The sequence below is a fragment of the Lynx canadensis genome, chromosome F1, assembly GCF_007474595.2.
Source record: "Lynx canadensis isolate LIC74 chromosome F1, mLynCan4.pri.v2, whole genome shotgun sequence".
NCBI classification, from domain to species: domain Eukaryota; kingdom Metazoa; phylum Chordata; class Mammalia; order Carnivora; family Felidae; genus Lynx; species Lynx canadensis.
The window spans coordinates 27,952,235-27,970,966 of record NC_044319.2 but is presented as its reverse complement, the minus strand read 5'-3'; the positions used below and the strand labels follow the sequence as shown (position 1 = coordinate 27,970,966).

At 39.9% G+C, this 18,732-nt stretch overlaps 2 protein-coding genes across 8 annotated transcripts in view; one reads left to right on the top strand and one right to left on the bottom strand.

Annotated features, from left to right (window-relative positions):
- Positions 1–13,906, bottom strand: part of LOC115505293 (torsin-1A-interacting protein 2-like) — a 36,452-nt gene extending 22,546 nt beyond the window's left edge. For 2 of the 6 annotated variants that reach the window (XM_032591734.1, XM_030302813.2), the window contains exons 1-2: positions 13,315–13,401; positions 8,949–9,094 (exon numbers count right to left, since the gene is read on the bottom strand). The gene's annotated coding sequence lies outside the window, so the exon portion shown is untranslated. Of the gene's footprint in view, positions 1–8,944; positions 9,095–13,314; positions 13,402–13,469; positions 13,544–13,819 lie in introns of those variants that run through there. The other 4 variants (XM_032591736.1, XM_032591737.1, XM_032591735.1 and 1 more) reach the window with 4 other exon arrangements.
- The window catches only part of TOR1AIP1 (torsin 1A interacting protein 1), a 44,684-nt gene continuing 39,029 nt past the window's right edge, over positions 13,078–18,732 (top strand). The window contains exons 1-2 of one of the 2 annotated variants that reach the window (XM_030302810.2): positions 13,078–13,979; positions 15,634–15,711. In XM_030302810.2, the coding sequence (XP_030158670.1) occupies positions 13,502–13,979; positions 15,634–15,711 (556 nt within the window). In that variant the 5' untranslated portion in view covers positions 13,078–13,501. The remainder of the gene's footprint in view (positions 13,980–15,633; positions 15,712–18,732) is intronic. The other variant, XM_030302812.2, reaches the window with a different exon arrangement.

The window sequence follows — 18,732 nt, the reverse complement described above, 5'->3', positions numbered from 1 at the left end:
GGTGTTGTATGTAAGCCAATTTGACAATCAATTATATTAAAAAAATAAAGGTAAGACCCTCCACCAGCAAAACGATTATGACTCACTAAAAGCTCAAATAATGGTTAGCATTTTTTAGCAATAAAGGTATGTACACTTAAAGAAAACATAATGCTATTGCATCATTAACGTACTACGGTATAAACATAACTTTTATATGGACTGGAACCAAAAATCTGATTTGACTTACATTATTGAGATATATGCTTTACTGCAGTGGTAGGTAAAAAATCTTCACTAGTCTCCAAAGTATGCCTGTATTACGTACATATACACACAGATGAAACTCAAGAATATTAACCTAAAAAAACTGAAAGTAGTAGAACCCTCCCACACACAAACTTATACATTTTCATTTACATCAAGTTTCAATATATTATTTAGGAATAAATATTCAATAAAGCTAAAAAGAAAACAACAAGCACAAGGAGAATTGTTACTTTTGATGGGAGAGAAAAGGAGATGGGATTGGGAAGGGTATACAGAACATTTCAAATATTGTCACAAATATTTTTTTAACTCTTTGGAGGCACAAGGTTCACTGTATCATAAAACCTAATTGCTTACAGAATCTCTATTCAATGTTATAATTTTTAAAAAGATTAGAGTGGAAATACTAATGGGCTAGAAAAAGAGACTAATAGGCAGAACCAAAATTTCACATTGTGGACCAGAAGAGCGCAGCAGTTACTTTGCCCAGAGGGTGGCTAATATACTGAGGACCAAAAAAAGCCTTACAGAAGGATACAGATCTTAGTTTTTCTTATAAAATTGTAAACAACTCTCTCTTCACAGAAATGAGACCTACCTAATACTGATATGGAAAAGAAAGTTTACCTAGGCATACTCCCATAAAGACATGCATCGTTTTGCAGGGACATTATTTCATATGGTGCTTTTGTACTAAATTAGAAAAAGGAACCCTTCTTCTAAGTAAGTTGTAGCCCAGAGAACCTCACTTGGCCAGGTATTCAATAGTAATCCTCTGTAAGATAATAATGCTTACTAACAATAACTAACGCCGAGTGCCATTGTCTCTTCTGAGCATTTTACGTGTATTAACTCATGTAATCCTTAGAATAATCAATTTTATGGTAAGGAAACAGAGAAGTTGAGCAACTTGCAAAGGTCACACAGGTCACTGCAGAAAAATAAGTATTTGAATCCAGGAAGACTGGCTCCACAGCCTGTACTCCTAGCTACTATAAGACACAGCCTTTCTGAAGTAGGAACAGTTAAGCTTTAAGAAGCCTCTTCATACATATGAGCTGTTTGCTGCTCTTCAACAGTGTGTATATACTGAGGTAGGGGTGGAGAAAATCACCTATCGCAATTTTCCACTTTCACACAGTAAGATCTAGGATACGTTTAGGGGGTCCTGCATCCACTGAAATTACATACAAAATGTTTTATGTACACATGTGTTTTTTTCCTAGAAAGAGGTATTTTTAGACTCCCAAAAGAATCTGACGTAGTTCAAAACCATTACGTGTTAATGGTTCCCAATCATTTTACTACCAAATGCAATTTTTATTCCTAGCACACCCTTCCTCAGATCTCATTTTGGAAGGATGTCTAAACAATCAGCATTCCTGTAATAATTTCATTTTCTCATTTTTATTAATTAGACATCTGGGGCTTCTGGGTAGCTCAGTCAGTTAAGTGTCTGATTTCAGCTCAGGTCATGGTCTCACAGTTCCGGAGTTCAAGCCCTACGTTGGGTCCTGTGGTGACAGCTCAGCACCTGGAGCCTGCTTCGGATTCTGTCTCCCTCTCTTTTTGCCCCTTGCCTGCTCACACTCTCTCTCTCTCTCAAAAATAAAATAAACATTAAAAAAATTGATTAGACATCTGCCAATGTCAATCTGCCAATCAGAACTTCTAACAAAGAAAGAAGATAGTGTTACTGGCCCTGGTTAAGAAATTTTCAGTATTTTAAATTACAGATAAATAGTCAAAATTCCTCTATCATCAAGTTGGAAAGATTTAGATATTCTGGATTTGTTTCCTTCCTCAATTCCATTATTAGCTTAAGTTAAAAGTAGCTGATTTAAAGTAAATATGATTACTATTAGGCTTGTAGAAATACTGAAAATACCTTGAGAACCACCATTAATTACTCTGATTATTAAACGTAATTTTTTAAGTTCCTGAGGAAAACAACCATGTACTAGACCCAAAGCCACGAACTATGGATACATAGAGAAAATCTTACAGGACTTCTATGTGTCTAGCGAATCCAGAAAGGAAACCATACTTTGGGTAAAGGCTAAATGCCTTCAGATAGATATAAAAAGATTGCATGTAGAGTTCCTAGGAAATTCTGGAAGGCCCACAGAAAAAGCAAGGTTTTCAAACAAATCTTTTAACCAACAACAGTTTTAAAAGCCAAAGTTTAAAGAGTTTCTCCACTGCATAAATGTCATACAAATGAAAAACACAAATCAGGTTTTTTGGTAAGAACTAAAGTAAATTTATAATTCTTCCTGAAACTTTATTAGAAGAAAATTTAGAAAACAGCACTTTAACTGAAAAATGAAAATGCAACTCTATTTAATCCACTGAAATGTATATCTACTAATAATGGCAGCTTAATACATACTAATTACCTTCATTAATATTTTGATTACATTTATTCTCACTATTTCCTGAATAGATGTTAGGAAGCAAGCTCAAATCTGCCTTTGACAGATAAGAAGTGTCTCATTCTTTTTATCATATGATAATCTAAGTCTCAGACTGAGTCAGGATTGGGGTGACTTCTCCAGGAAAACATATCCCTCAGACTACAGCCTTAGCTAACTCTCCACATGATACATAAAATCAAAAGACAGAAACACAAGGGCACCTGGGTGGCCCAGTCGGTTAAGTGTCCGACTTTGGCTCAGGGCATGATCTCAAGGTTCGTGGGTTTGGGCCCTGTGTCGGGTTCTGTGCTGACAGCTCAGAGTCTAGAGCCTACTTCAGACTGTCTCCCTAGCTTTCTGCCCCTCCCCCCACTCATGCTCAGGATGTCTCTCTCTCTCTCTCTCAAAAATAAACATTAAAGGGGCGCCTGGGTGGCGCAGTCGGTTAAGCGTCCGACTTCAGCCAGGTCACGATCTCGCGGTCCGTGAGTTCGAGCCCCGCGTCGGGCTCTGGGCTGATGGCTCGGAGCCTGGAGCCTGTTTCCGATTCTGTGTCTCCCTCTCTCTCTGCCCTCCCCCGTTCATGCTCTGTCTCTCTCTGTCCCAAAATAAATAAACGTTGAAAAAAAAAAAAAAAATTTAAAAAAAAAAAAAAATAAACATTAAAAAAACAAAACAAAACAAAAATGTAAATGCTTTAAACCCTGAATTCCTATTTTGAATATTTTTTCCCATGGAATATTATATTCTAAGGCTAACCAATAATCAAAAATGTCTATTTTTTATAGAAGACAATATCTCTGATACATTTCACACACAAACTCAAATCTTTTGAGTTTCATATTTTGTAACTAGTTTAGAATTTAGATGACAGGAGATTAAGGAGTATGGGCATAAAAAGGAACTTCTTTTTAAGTTCACATAATCTAAACTAATTCTGTTCAAAATTTATTATGAAAATAAATGCTCCTTAAAGAAGTCTTCAGATTGTTTTGTGAGGAACTAGCTCTAATCTGGCAGTCTTGAGATCAGTAGAGAAGACATATGGATGACAATTTCAGTGCTACTTACCACATACACTGTTCCCTCTTTTGAAGAACACACAGGCGAACAAAAAAAAAATTCGATCCTGAGTTAGAAAACAGCTGCAGAGTGTTCTCCTCTCACCCCAGGAACTGACAGATAAAACAGGCGTATGTATGGATTGCTAGCATACCTTAAAGGGGAACAACTGCTTTAGGCATTTATTGGTACATTTCAACTGACCTTGCCCTAATGGACCAAAAGCCATCCTTCAAATTGTTAGAGTTTCAATTTCAAACACCAGCAGTCAAACCTTTAAGGTTAACATGAGTCATTCAATAGTGAGACTCAGTGCCAAGCTTAGGTATTTCTATACTTATACCAGCTATTTGTCTGTATTTCAAACTAAATTTCTAAGGCTGTCTAAGTCTTGCCCACTCCTCTGTATCATATTTGTTGTCATAATAAGTTAGTATTATTTTCACAATTTCCCACAACTTCCCAGTATTTCTATTAATTGGTACTTTCATATATTTGAAAGGGAATTTGAAAAAGTACTAAAGAAAGAAAAAAAAAAGTACTCCAATTACTTCCTAAGGTAACTGTTTCTTAAATAAGGACTAAATGCCTGGAACAGTTCAAATATCATACATATTTTCTGAGTAAAGAAACTTCCTTTCCTTCTTATCCTTTTTACCCTTCTTAGTCCCTCCCAACTCCTCTGACTTGTAGTTCAGATTTGGGTGGACTAAGCACAGGCAGTAAGCAAAGCACAAAGGATCAAAGAGTTTGCTAATATTTGGGTACACTAATGGATTCCCAGTTTTAGCTCAACTCCGCTAATCACCTTTACTATCTACACTAAGTCAACACATTTGTATTAAACTTTTTATTTTGAATACATTTTATTTTTTTTAAAGAGGTGTAAGTAATCTCTACACCCAACATGGAGCCTGAACTCAAAACCCCAAGATCAAGAGTCACATGCTCTAATTACTGAGCCAGCCAGGCACCCTAATGATATATATTTTTTAAGATTTTATTTTTAAATAATCTCTATATCCAATGTGGGGCTCAAACTCACAACTCCAAGATCAACAGTTGTACACTCTACCAACTGACAGACAGCTAAGCACCCCCTGAACTAATTTTAAACTTACAGAAAAGTTGCAAAAATATTGCAGAGTTCTCTTACATCCTTTATCTAGTTTCTCCCAAAGTCAACATCTCATAAAATTGAAGTACAATTATAAAAACCAAGAATCATTGGTTTTTATCAGCTAAACTACAGACTGTTCAAATTTCACCAGTTTCTCTATTAATGTTTTTCTGTTCCAGGTACAACCTGGGATCTCATATTGCATTTAATTGTTAGTTCTCCTGCGTCTCCAAACTGAGACAGTTCTCAATCTGTAATTTAGAGTTTCTTGTCTTTTGTGACCTTTTAGTCTTTGTGACCTTGACACTTTTTTGAAAAGTAATGGTCACTTATTCTGTCTGATGATCCTCAATTTGGGTTTATATAATGTTTTTGCATTCATTTTGTTGCTCCAACTTTGGCCATTAGGAGCTCCTTCAAGTTGGCTCCTGTGTGCCTTCAACCAGGACCCTCAACTTTTTTGATCATTTCCTGAATTTCAAGCACTACAAGATGTTCCAGGCTCCCTGTCCCAGCCCTGGAGTCAACTATGTCTCCAAAAATCCTAGTTCTTTTTATCAAAAGATAGTGTTCAAAAACCAGTTTCACTTCAAGCCAACAATCTGGACAGCCACCACTAGTATTTGTTTCCTTACTAAACTTATTAACTGGAAATCATCAGTGTCATGTTGAGCATGTTAGAAATGCACATTTTGGGCCCCACCCCAGACCTACTTAAACCAGAATCTCTGAGCGGCTGGTGAGGAGGTTTGTGTTTAAGAGGTTCACCGATCATTCTAATGTTTCACCACAAAGTCTGAGAAACACCACTTTAAAGAATAGTTTTCCGGCACTATAAACCCTATGTTTATCTCTTAAAAAGTTTATTCTTATAAGCTTATCTCTTATTAAAGTTTACTCTAATAATTCATCTTGTATATAAATCATACTTTCATTGATACAATTAATAAAACTATAGGTGAATGCTCTCTTCTGTTCAGGCACTCAACACTCCCTATTCTTCATCATTTTTCCTATAAAAAAAACTGTTTTTAATGTGGTCACAGTAGTACAAATACTGTTACTTTATATACAGAGAAATTGTAGGTCAGCCTCCAGGATCAATTCCTGTCTACATAAAGGACCTAAAATCCACCACTGAAGCCTGCAAAAATAAACCCCTGCAGCACTCTCCTCTGAAGTAAGACTGCCTAGGCCTGACCGACTGCTCCAGTACCTGGCTTGAACTCTTCTCTATGCCTTCGTTTTCTTAACCACAAAAAGGAGTAACACTACCTAGAAGAAAGAGGCACTGTAAGAGTTAACGAGCAGCATTTGCCATAATGAGGGCACACAACAAGCCCTCAAAAACTATTAAATGAAAGTGTCACTAGAGGTTTTTATTAATTATTTTAGTATTTATTTTTGAGACACACACACACACACACACACACACACACACACACACACACAGCACAAGTGAGCAGGGCAGGGGAAGAGAAGGAGACACAGAATCCAAAGTAGCAGGCTCCAGGCTCTGAGGTATCACCACAGAAGCCGGTGTGGGGTTGGAATTCACGGATCAGGAGATCGTGACCTGAGCTGAAGTTGGACACCTAATCAACTGAGCCACCAGGTGCCTAGAGATTGTATTTTTTGAAATGAGGAGAGCAAATGGAAACCATGTTAAAAGAAAATTATGCTGTTTCTTCACTAGATCAGAATAAAGGCAGACCCAGACAGCTTTATTTACAGAACTAAAAACTCTCAGAAGTTAACCAATCTTTTAAATTTGACTTTCTGCAAAAAAGGTTATTACATTCACATTACACATGCCCACGATCAAGGGCTAAACGAGAGGGTGTGTGTGTGTGTGTGTGTGTGTGTGTGTGATCTTTTGAAAAAATTTTTTAATGTTTATTCATTTTCTTTTTTTTTTTTTTTTAATTTTTTTTTTTCAACGTTTATTTATTTTCGGGACAGAGAGAGACAGAGCATGAACAGGGGAGGGGCAGAGAGAGGGAGACACAGAATCCGAAGCAGGCTCCAGACTCTGAGCTATCAGCCCAGAGCCCGACGCGGGGCTCGAACTCACGGAGCGCGAGATCGTGACCTGGCTGAAGTCGGACGCTTAACCGAATGCGCCACCCAGGCGCCCCTGTTTATTCATTTTCGAGAGACAGACCATGAGCAGGGGAGAGGCAGAGAAAGAGTGAGACACAGAATATGAAGCAGGCTCCAGGCTCTGAGCTGTCAACAGAGACCCATGAGGGACTTGAACTCATGAACCAGGGATCATGACCTGAGCCGGACAGATGCTTAACCCACTGAACCACCCAGGCGCCCCACAATTTAATCTTTTGAAGTATTATAATTATAGGTTGGATTTTCTCCTATTTTGATTACCAAAATCATGGTGTTAGTAAAGAGGAAAACAGCCCAATTTCCCATCTGCTGGGTCCTTAAACTATCCCATTTAATACTCCAAATAACCCTATGAATCTCTAACTTTGCAGACATGGAAAGGTGATCAGAGCAATACAGTAACCTGCCCAAGTCACACAGTGACAGAACAGGTTTTCAAACACAGCTCTCACTCCAAATTCTATACTTATAACCAATGTTGGGGACACTGTTCTTAATTCACAAAATGCTTGATTTGCTGTACAAAACTTGTGATAAAGTATAGTCACTCTATGGAATTATCTCTTGTGGGACACAATAGTAGTCACAAGATGTAGAATACTAATTAAATTGTAACACAATTAAAATTCTAAATGCGAAATGAGTAACAGCAGAAGCAGATAGGGAGTCTCTGAGCAAACTTCCCCTTAGGAAATTCAAGAGGCATTTCAGAGAAACGTAGATTTCCATGGTATAATTTAAAATAACTTCTTAGGCAAAAACAAATTATATACAAGACACAACACCTTATTAAAATACTCAATAATCCTCAAACATTATTAACTAAGTTCATAAGTTACTCTATTCATGAGTTATAGGAGCTCTCAGGCTTGTATTATCTCTATGCTAGTAAGAAAAACAAATGAAATAGAGCTTAAATGAGTCATTCATGGTTATGTGATAAACCAGCAACAAAACTGGTAATCAAGTTGTGGACTCTGCCTTCAGCATAATAAACATTACTGAGAAGAGGTGCTCACTTAAAAGTTTCCATAGCAAACGTCAGATTTTCAAGCCATTCTAATCCATACAGACTCCTGAGATTTTTAGTTCTTCTATCATGAAATTCCTTTTCTCGTTAAATGATTTTCCACTGACCATTTATATGCTAATCATGTGCTTAAAAAATAAAACTGGTAAATATGGATAGATTCCATGGCCCTAATTCTTAAAAAAAAAAAAAAAAAAAAAAAAGACAAAGATTTCTCATACAGATCTAAAATAAAATGTTTTAAAGTCTAAAAACCGGTAAAACTAAAAGTGGTATATAGAATCAGATTAACTCATTCCTGTAACCGTGTATAAAGTCTAACAAGCACTACTGATAAAGTAGAGAATACTACACACTTTCTTCTTTTTCCTCACTCCCTGCCCCACTTTTTTAGGGAGTATTATACACTTTCTTGAAGAAAGAAAAGAGTAAACTTTCTCAAGAGGTATGAAATACAACTGAGAATACGTACATAATACATAAACAAATGAGTAATTGTAGCGTCTAACTAAACTTCAACCTTGTCCCTTTTGAGCACCATTAAGGCTAAAAAAGGTGGGGCGCGGAGGTGGCACTACTTTATAAGGATTGAGATGACGTAGGCTGAGATCCTAATAAGCACGCAGGTAAAGGGAGTAATCACCCACAGCGGTTGTCAGATATCCCGTTTACATTTTGAGCCTTATAGAAATTCTGCTTCTCATCTCAAAGTCCAACCCAAACATTTATTCCCACCTTAATCTGTTTAACGTTTACAAGACTCTTGCTCTCTTCTTTTACTACCAAAAAAAAAAAAAAAAAATACGCCCCCAACCTTCCCCGTTTAAGGTTTTTGCTGTAGGGAGGTGGGGGCGGGGAGGGATCGTTTTGGAAAAATCTTTCTAAAGAAGCTTTCAGATCAAATATTAACACATGTAAAAGTTGTATATACATTTTACTTACTTACAAATTCTAGCAGGGTCTTAAATCGTCGACTGTCAACGTCTGGAGAGCCCTTCGGTGTTCTTTTTTGCCCCACAAACGCCGGGCTGCACCCACCTCGGACGCGGAGGATCAGAACGTCGTCCCGGTCCCAGTCCACGTGACGAAGACCTTCGTAGGGAGGGGAGGGGGAGGGACGCACGGAATGCGGGGACTGGTAGTCGGGCCCGCCCCTCCTCCTCCCAGTCTGCACGCCCCTCTCTCCACTCCCCACCCGCTGGCCAATGCCAGGGTGAGAGGCGTGGCGAATGTGCACCACAGAACGGCCTGGGACCATATCCCTGCAATCCTACAGGAAAGCGCGCATCTCTGCAAGACACCGGGGAACAACCCATGGAACCAGTACTGTGAGGGCACTACCCAATAATGCCCAGTACCAGTTAGACGTGGCTTGGAACTTGGCCTCTACCTTTACAAGGTGAGTGTCCTCAAACGAGTTGCTTAATCTAACCCTCAGTCTGCTCCTATCAAACGGGGACAAGGCTACTTACAAACCTCATTTGTCCGTAAACATGCTAATGTACCTAACGGTACCTGCTAAGTTATAGTAATAATGATGAAAAATAGCTATTATTTTGGTCAATCCCATAAATGTGCGATTGAGAGATGGCAAGGAATTTAGCGAAGAACAACACGATTGGTTAGGGGCAAATAAGTCTAAAACTCCTGTACCTGACGTACACTAACTCAAAACAACACAGAAGAACCTACTCTCCTAAGGTCAGTTCCCTTTCCCTCTTTTTTTCTGTAACACTTCTGACCAAAACACTATTTTACTTTGATTTTTATCTGACCCCCGTGGATATAAACTCCAAGGCAGGGAGGGTTGTTTTTGGTCTACTCTTTCACTACCATATCCCAGTACCTAGAAAAGGGATTGTGTAGTACATTTCGAAGATAATATTTATTCGATTAATGATTCTTTATGTGGTGGTGATTTTTGGTGGCTTCATTTCTCAATCATTCTCTTTCAGCAAAAGTCACAGGATTCCTAAATACTGTTTAATAATTGACTGCAATTTCTAAATCAATAAAGAATAAGTGGAACAGTATTTACTACATCCCACTCATTTCATTGAATTTAACTTCACTTAATTTCAGTATAACACTTCCAGCTAGACATTTTCATTTGCAGTAACTGTCTAAAATACTTTCCATTTACTTGTGAGAATGGGAAATAAATGGAGTTGGCTTGCTTTAATATTTTAATTTTTTCCTTATTAGAAAAGAACAGTGTTGGGGCCCCTGGGTGGCTCAGTAGGTTAAGTGTCTGACTTCGGCTCAGGTCATGATCTCACAGTTCATGGGTTCAAGACCCTCGTCAGGCTCTGTGCTGACAACTCAGAGCCTGGAGCCTGCTTCAGATTCTGTGTCTCCCTCTCTCTCTGCCCCTCCCCTGCTCATACTCGGTCTCTCTTCAAAAATAAATAAAATGTTAAAAAAAAAAAAAAAAAGGAACAGTGTTGCCTTTCTGCTAAGATAATAGAGTTATTTTCCTATCTGACCAGATAGGTGATGATGCACAATGAATTGATAAATGCTTTCTAAGTAACTTGATTTCTGCTTACCCTAAAAACAAACTTCATATACAAAAATCACATTATTTTAAAATAAACTGTGTCCTTTAAAATAGCTGCTTTAAGGGTGCTCGGGTAGCTCAGTCACTTAAGCGTCCAATTGGGTTCAGGTCATGATCTCACGGTTCACGGGTTCGAGCCTGCATTGGGCTCCAAGCTGCCAGCGCAGAGCCTGCTTGAAATTATAGCTCTCTTCCTCTCTGCCTCTTCCCAACTCACACTTTCTCTCAAAATAAATCCATAAACTTAAAAAAATAAAGAAAAGAGCTGTTTTAGAAATCCAGCGTCAACAACGCTAGATTTCTAGACTCAGGCATAACAGCTAGGTATACAAATTGATGCCATTTAATCTGAATTATAATTTTTAACAGAGATCTTCCCTCATATATGGCAAATACCCTAAGGCTAAAGAATACACTCATTAATTTTTCATATATTTATCAACATCTACGTTGGTACAGGAATAGTTTGATAATATATGATTAAATGAGTGTATTCTTTGTTATAATGATTTCTTCTCTAACCTGTCTTCTCTTTCGAGCCACTGAATTCCTCCACATCTCTCACGTTCCCAAAGTAATTGTTTAACAACCAGAGCTCATGCCCCCTCTTGGTAGTGGTGACCCAGCAAACCCCTTCCACTACTGGCTATGAATCTACTGCCTCTAACGTCAAGTCTTTTGGGGCCACTCTTACAGTTTGGAAAACACCTACAGCAGAATATCTGGTTTCATAAGAGTTTAGCCTCACTTCACAGTTAGTGATGAAAGTTGGTATTTGTAAGATTGCTAGGAGTGGGAGACAATCCTAGCCTATGCCAGGGCTAGGATTATGGATTATTATCTAGACCAAAGAGGGAAAACCCTAAGCAAATATATGTGTTAATGTTAAAGCTACCATGCCTCTGACTTTACTTAATGTTCTCATGATTTGTTTCTTTGGAAAGTGAAAGCCATTAGTTTCTTTCCTAAGCTTTTACAAGCATTTTAAAATTTCAAAACACCACCATACTGATTACTCAACAGGTAGAACCTCTCATCTTCTCTGATTATTCAGCAACATGTAGAACCTCTTGTCCTTTGTTTTAAAATATGTCCCCAAACCTAAGTTTTAAAGTTTGTATCCAAAGTGTCTACGTAGAGACTATACTGGTAAATGTTTTAAAGACGTACTTAATATGCACTGATGTTCATAATATGAACTTTGTATATTAACACTATTAAAGTTTTATATCCTTTAAAAATTATATGAAAGAATTTTTACAATTATATGTTAATGAGCACTATAATAGGCACATTACAGAGAAAGGGTTACTTAAATCGTGAATAAAAGACAGGTATTACCAAGTATCAGTACTTTTCAGCATTTTATCGGAAAAGAATTAAGACTCACAAATTTTCCACATACAATACCACTTATCCCAAGCGGACAAAGGAGAATACTAGAGTTTTAATTTTCCCATAAAAAGTTAAAAAAAAAAAAGCAGCATCTCCTTTGATACTGTTCCTCCAGCTTCTTTGGCTATATTGTATATTGTAAACAGAACTAAACTACTGATCCTAACAGTCTAAAACCTAGGTGACTCTCTAAAGCATGTAACTATCTAGCCAAATGTATGGACAATTAGTGAAAATATAATACACCTGAGGCTTTCATTAAATTGAAATTTGTGCCCAGTTTAAGCAAGCGAGTCACTGAAAAACATTCTAAGGTGATTTAAAATACCTGAAATAAACATCTTCCAAAATTTCAGAATGACTCAGTAATTGGTTTCCAAAATTACAATTTCTTAAACCTATTCACTAAAATAAGTTCTAGAAAGTCTTCCAAGACAAGTGTATATGTTTGAGGGAACAATCTTTTCTCTCAATTATTGACTTTCTATATGTCTAATTTGGCTAGTTACTGCAGATTATCCACATCTGTAAATATGAAGAGTTGAAACAAACAGCTTTTATCATGCTTTCTTATTCAATAAACTAAACGCAAGAAACCCTAAATCAAAGTCAGTAGATCAAGTCATGCCCAGAATCAAAATAAGAATGGGCCATAAGTTAGAATTACAGCGCTCTTATTTAATCAAAGTTATTTGTTCATCGCTCAATGTCCATAACACAGCACTAATAAGGTTTCCGAACAGTGCTGCTGGAATACAGCTTTAACACGAAAGCCAGGAATAAGACTGCATACATTCTGCAAATGGAAATCTACCCGAGCGTATACCTGCAGATACGACTTTGCACTCTCAACAGGTGACTTAAAATTTAAAACTGGCTGCCTTCACAAGGGGCTTAAAAACTAAGAAATTTCCAAGAAAAGATAGCCCTTGCAAAAGGATCTTTATATCATCACTCCAGTAATAAGTCTGGAAAGGCAAGGCTAAGGTAGGCGTCGATCAAAAAGGTTCCAGGAAAACTGCGCAACAGCCTGGGGGCGAGGGCCGAAACTTCTCCCCCCCCCCCCCACCCCCGACTTTCGCTCGGCCTTCCCCCAGAAACTCGGAACAGGGGGCCAGGACCGGCGTCTCCTGCGTGCGGGCAACAGTTGCCACGAGCAGCTGGGCTCAGGAAAGGCAATTTGCCCAGCCAGTTGTCCCTTCTCCGTCGTCCCCTCCCACCTTCCCCCAAGGCCAAGGACAGCGACGTCGTCCTCCCTCTTCTCCTCCTCTTTGGTGCCTTCAGCCAGGAGGCGGGAGTGACCCGCAGCAGCTGACCCAGCATAGGCACTGCCTCTCCCACAGCCCTCAGGACACACCATGGGCCCAGAGGCGGGTTTGCAGCACAGCAGCGACGACGCAGGCGGAGGCCCCGGCGACTCTCAACTGCCTCCCTGACCGCCACGAGCACCGCCCGACACCCCGAAAAGTCGTCGCCACCCACGGCAGGAGAATCTAGGGACCCCAAATCCACCTTCACGATCGACTCAAGCTACGTCAACAACTATGGCGGGCGACGGGAGGCGGGCGGAGCCGGGGAGGGAAGGATGGGGGCTATACGTCACACCCCGACCCCCCTTGCGGGAGGGTAGGCGCCGGCTCGCCCCTCAAAATGGCGGCGGCAGTGACGCGCCTGCGTACGGAATTCCTTCGCCGTCGCGTCCCGGCCGGCGGGAAGTGAGGTTCTCGGAAGAGCCGCCAGAAGTGTACGGCGACTTCGAGCCCCGGGTAGCCAAGGAAAAGTCCCCGGCGAGAAGACGAGTCCCGCTAGAAGAGTTCCGGCCTGATTCTGAGAAAGAGGAAGTGAGAGAAAGCGCCTACTACCTTCGTTCTCGGCAGAGGAGGCAGCCGCGACTCCAGGAAGCCGAGGAGATGAAGACGCGAAGGACTACCCGTCTACAGCAGCAGCAGTCACAGCAGCCTCTGCTAGAGCCGTCTCCGGTTACGACCAGGAGAGGGTTACGGGACTCTCATTCCTCTGAAGGTGAGACTGACGGAGGTAACAGTCTCTGCCGCGAGCCGGGGAGCGAGCGCAGGCGCGCGGGCGCGAGCGGTGTGTGCGCGTGTCGGGCGGGCGTAAGCTCCCGCCCAGCTCATACCAGCCGAGGCTCCAGTGGCTCCGTGGCGCGGATAGACGGGCGCCCCCACGCGGGGTCCGCCCCGACCGCAGGCGGGCAAGAGGTGCAGGCGGCTGAGGGTTGGGTAGGCAGTCGTGCTGAGCGACCTGATCCGGGAGCTCTGCGCATCCCTGTGCGTCGAGCAGGGGCGTCCCGAATTGCCTTTATCTGCAGGCCGTCACGGAGGGTGGACGAGTTAGGTGGCAGGCGCGACATCAAAACACTTGGGACTCGGTTTCACTTCAGTTTCCTCTGTCCTGCGGATGTTGCTACCAAAGCCACTTCCATTTCCTCCTTTAACTCTGAAAAGCCAGAAGTCCCTAGCTGAGAGTTATGGTTCTAATGTAACCTTCCAGTCTTTTTCCAACGCTACCCAGGTCAGGGGAGAGGGAAGGGAAATTTGGGGAGTGGGCGTTTCAAGGGATAGAGTGGTTGATGAATTGATTGAGACCCCTCCCAGGTACTTACACCGAGGTGGGCTAAGTCAATTATCCTGAACTTTGAGCTGATCGCTCTGTCTCACGTGTGGTGATCTCTGCAAAAATTCGCCACTTGAGGTTCCTCAGTGTAACCTCATTGGTTAAGTAGCTTGACGAAACAGGACTCTTAGTTTTTATCTAAATGGGCCAAAAGGATGTTGACAAAGTGAGCGTATAGTTTTAGGTAAGTCACAGGTGAATCAACTCCCTTAAGCCATCCTCTCCCACCCACCTCCCTCTTCCCCTTCTAATCCTGAGTCACAGGTGAAGTTTTGTTTTAGCCCCACGTAAGGCACCTATGAGGTAAAAATCCGAGGGTTTGAATCACAATGGGATTACATAATTAGCGGTAAACCATTGATGGCCAGGAAAAGGAGGTGGATTTTCAGCTCAGAGCAGTCAGAGGCAGCACATACCTATTGACACCTGAAGTGCTGACACGTTTGAAGATGCGCTGATGTGGAAAACTTTATGTTAAAGATGTGTAAGTTACTACTGAGTGTAGGTACTCAAGACAGTTTAGCTCATATATAGGTTAGTGTGTGTTTCTTTTAAGGTTAGAAACCTGAAGACAAAGATCCCATCATTGAAGTTAGGTTGTACCTCCTTCAGTATCTGAGGAATGCTTTGCACAAGTAGGCAATAAATGTTACATTATATGGACTCTGCCACAGAACCTGGTGCAGTGTTATCAGCTTTTTTAACACATGAAGGATTTATCTCTATTTTAGTAAAAAAAATCTATAAGGGTCTAAACATTTTTCACTCCTCTGCTTTCTCCCACATCATTTCTGAAACTGTAGCCCATCTTTTAAATTTCTAAAGTAGTAGACTTTTATAGTAAAGCATCAAAGGTAAATAATTTGTTTTTATATTGCCTCAAGAGCAGTTAGACCCAAATTCCTAAGTTTTGGTAGGCTTAATTACACATTGCTAAAGAAACGAATTATGTGCATTTTTGCTTTTATATTACCGTTAAGGTGCATAATCTGTACCAGATCATATATTCTGAATTTTGACAGTTGTCATTTCTGTTCTTTAGAGGATGAACCATCTTCACAAACTATTTTAAGCCAAACAGTCTCAAAGAAAACTATCCAGAGAACACAAGAAATTCCAGGTAAGAAGAGTGATTTTATTTTTTGCCTTACCTGCCATCTTTTTCATTTCTTTTTTTTAATGTACACACTATAGCCTGGTTCATCAAGGGTCCCAAATCATAACTTATTCAGAATTACAGTGAATCTTCTCTATAGTTTATTGAGTTAAACCATATAGGTATATGTCAAGAAAAGATGGAATGGATACTTGAGTATCTACTAATTACAAGCCACTTTGGATATGGTCATTCATTCACATAACTCTGCAGGATAGATGTGCCCATTTTATAGGTGAGAAAACTGAAGCTCAGAGAAGCTAAGACCCTTCTCTATGTTTACATGATAATGTGACAGCCAAAATTGGCTCCAGATTTGTCTTCTTCAAAACCCTTTCATTTTCCCCAAGTACTCATTGTCACTCTCCCATGTAATAATTAGCCACTCAGTGAAATTCATTAAGTGTGGTGTGAGTGAATGTGTCTCACTACCTTCCATTTAAAATGGATTAAGTGGGGGCACCTGGCTGGCTTAGTCAGTGAATCGTGTGACTCTCGATCTCAGGGTGGTGAGTTCAAGCCCTACATTGGGCATGGGGCCTACTTAAAATAAATAAGAAACTAAAAATAAAATGGATTGAGTGATCTGTATAGTAAAATCATGGCATGATATGGTCAATATTTCATCAGATCTAAAATGTCATCAGTTGTAAGATCCACCATCGTTTTATGTACCACCTAGAAGGAAGAAATGCTGCCAGTTAAACTGTAACATCCCATAGATTGTATGATGCATCCCAATTTCAGAGATGTTAAAGACTTTTTTTTTTAAAGTTTATTTATTTTGAGAGAGAGTGAGCACATGTGGGAGGGGCAGAGAGAGAGGGAGTGAGAGAATCCCAAGCAGGCTTCACACTGTCAGCACAGAGCCCGATATGGGGCTCGAACTAATGAATCGTGACATGATGACCTGAGCCAAAACCAAGAGTCGGATGTTTAACGGACTGAGCCACCCAGGCACCCCGCCCCCCTCAGTTTCAGAGATGTTAAAGTGTAAAAACATTTGCATTTTATTATCAATGTAACATAGACTTAGGCTATGTTGACAGTCTACTTAAGTTTTAAAAGCTGTTAAAACTCTTTTGGAAAGCAAGGAAATGGATTTAGTTCAGTTGCTAATGCTTAGTTCCTTTGGTTTTTAGTTCCGTTTATTTTCAGTCTGCTGTTTTTGATATTAAGAAAGTCCCACAACAGTAAAACTCCTATCTTGACTTGTTTCCTTAGCCATTGCTTCTAATAAGATTATGCTTTATGATTTGACCTATTCTGTCCTCAATTTAGAATAAGGTACATCTAGTTCAAGTTTAGTTCTAAGTAAACACGCCCTTTATATTTAATTCCTTGAATTGCCTATGTTACTGGGTTAAGATTATAAACTATCTTAGAAAAATGCTTTGAGTAATAAATGCTATAGATTTTCCCAGCCATGTGGAAAAATCATATTCTTGAAATTTTATCATAGTATATTTATTTGCTTATCTCTTACACCTAGAGAAGCAAACTTTTCTAAAATTTAGAGTAAACGTATAAAAATTATGGTGTTAATTTAAGTAAATTGATAGAATGAAGACTGTTGAACACCAGCCTATAGACCATTATAAAACTGTTATATAATAAAATACCTTGAACAGTCTTTTGGAGTTCACATTAGGTCTATGTTTAAGGACCACTAACGAGGTACACAGCTGCATAATGTTGTGCAAAGCACACTGGATTTTGCTTGTGTTACCCACCCACCTTGAGACACGGGCCTTTATCCTGTCATTTCCCCTGCCTAACCCGCAAGGCCACTGAGGAAATGATACAGTGCATGCATATTTTATACACAGTAAAACACAGATACAAGGAGTCCCTCCCCCTCCCTGCCCCTTATGGCACTTTACAAGGGGTGTGAAGTTCATAAAGTTTTGCTTAAGCATTTCCTTTTCTCAAGAAGCTTATGTTATAATTAGAAATGGAAAAGAAAAAACATTTCTCAGTATAGATGATAAATTGATGGAACCTATGCATAAATTACCTGGAATGTATCAGTAGTGTAGCGTGCATATAAGTAGAAATGAGGATATTTACATTTTTGGGAGATTTGAGATATTAAGAATTCAGTGGTACATTTATTTATTTCTTTATTTATAAAAGAGCTTTTTTTAAGTTTGTTTATTTTGAGGGAAAGAGTGAACAGGGGAAGGACAGACAGAGATGGAGGAGAATCCCAAGCAGGCTCCATGCTGACAGCATGGAGCCAGGCGTGGGGCTCGAGCTCACGAATGGTGAGATCATTACCTGAGCTGAAATCAGGAGTCGATGTTCAACCAACTTAGCCACCCAGGCGCCCCAAGAATTCAGTGGTACTTTTAAAAATCATCCTGCAAGGGCGCCTGGGTGGCTTGGTCGCTTAAGCGTCCGACTTCGGCTCAGGTCATGATCTCACGGTCTGTGAGTTCAAGCCCCGCGTCGGGCTCTGTGCTGACAGCTCAGAGCCTGGAGCCTGTTTCCGATTCTGTGTCTCCGTCTCTCTCTGCCCCTCCCCTGTTCATGCTCTGTCTCTCTCTGTCTCAAAAATAAGTAAACGTTAAAAAAAAAAAAAATTAAAAAAAAATCATCCTGCATCTAGCACTTGGCATGCTTCAAGGAAAGAGTTTAGGGAATTATTGAACAAATGCTTATAATGTGTGTCTAGCGGAGGAATTATGTAAATAGTAGTCACTCTTTGATGGAGTACTACTTTAAGTAGGCCTTTCCCCTTATAGAATCATAGACTTTCTGTTTAACTTTCATGTTGAAAAATAGTGCTGTAATTGTATATAGGACCACTGGTGTGGACTGAGAGAAATCTATCCAAAGATACCCTTAAGAATAAAGACCAAAGCCAACGGGCCACCTTCTAAAACAACCTACTAAAGACAACTACGTCATCTGCCTTCCTTTTTTTCTAAGCCATGAGAAATACTGATTAGTTTAGAACAGGGATACAGATTGAACTCTTAT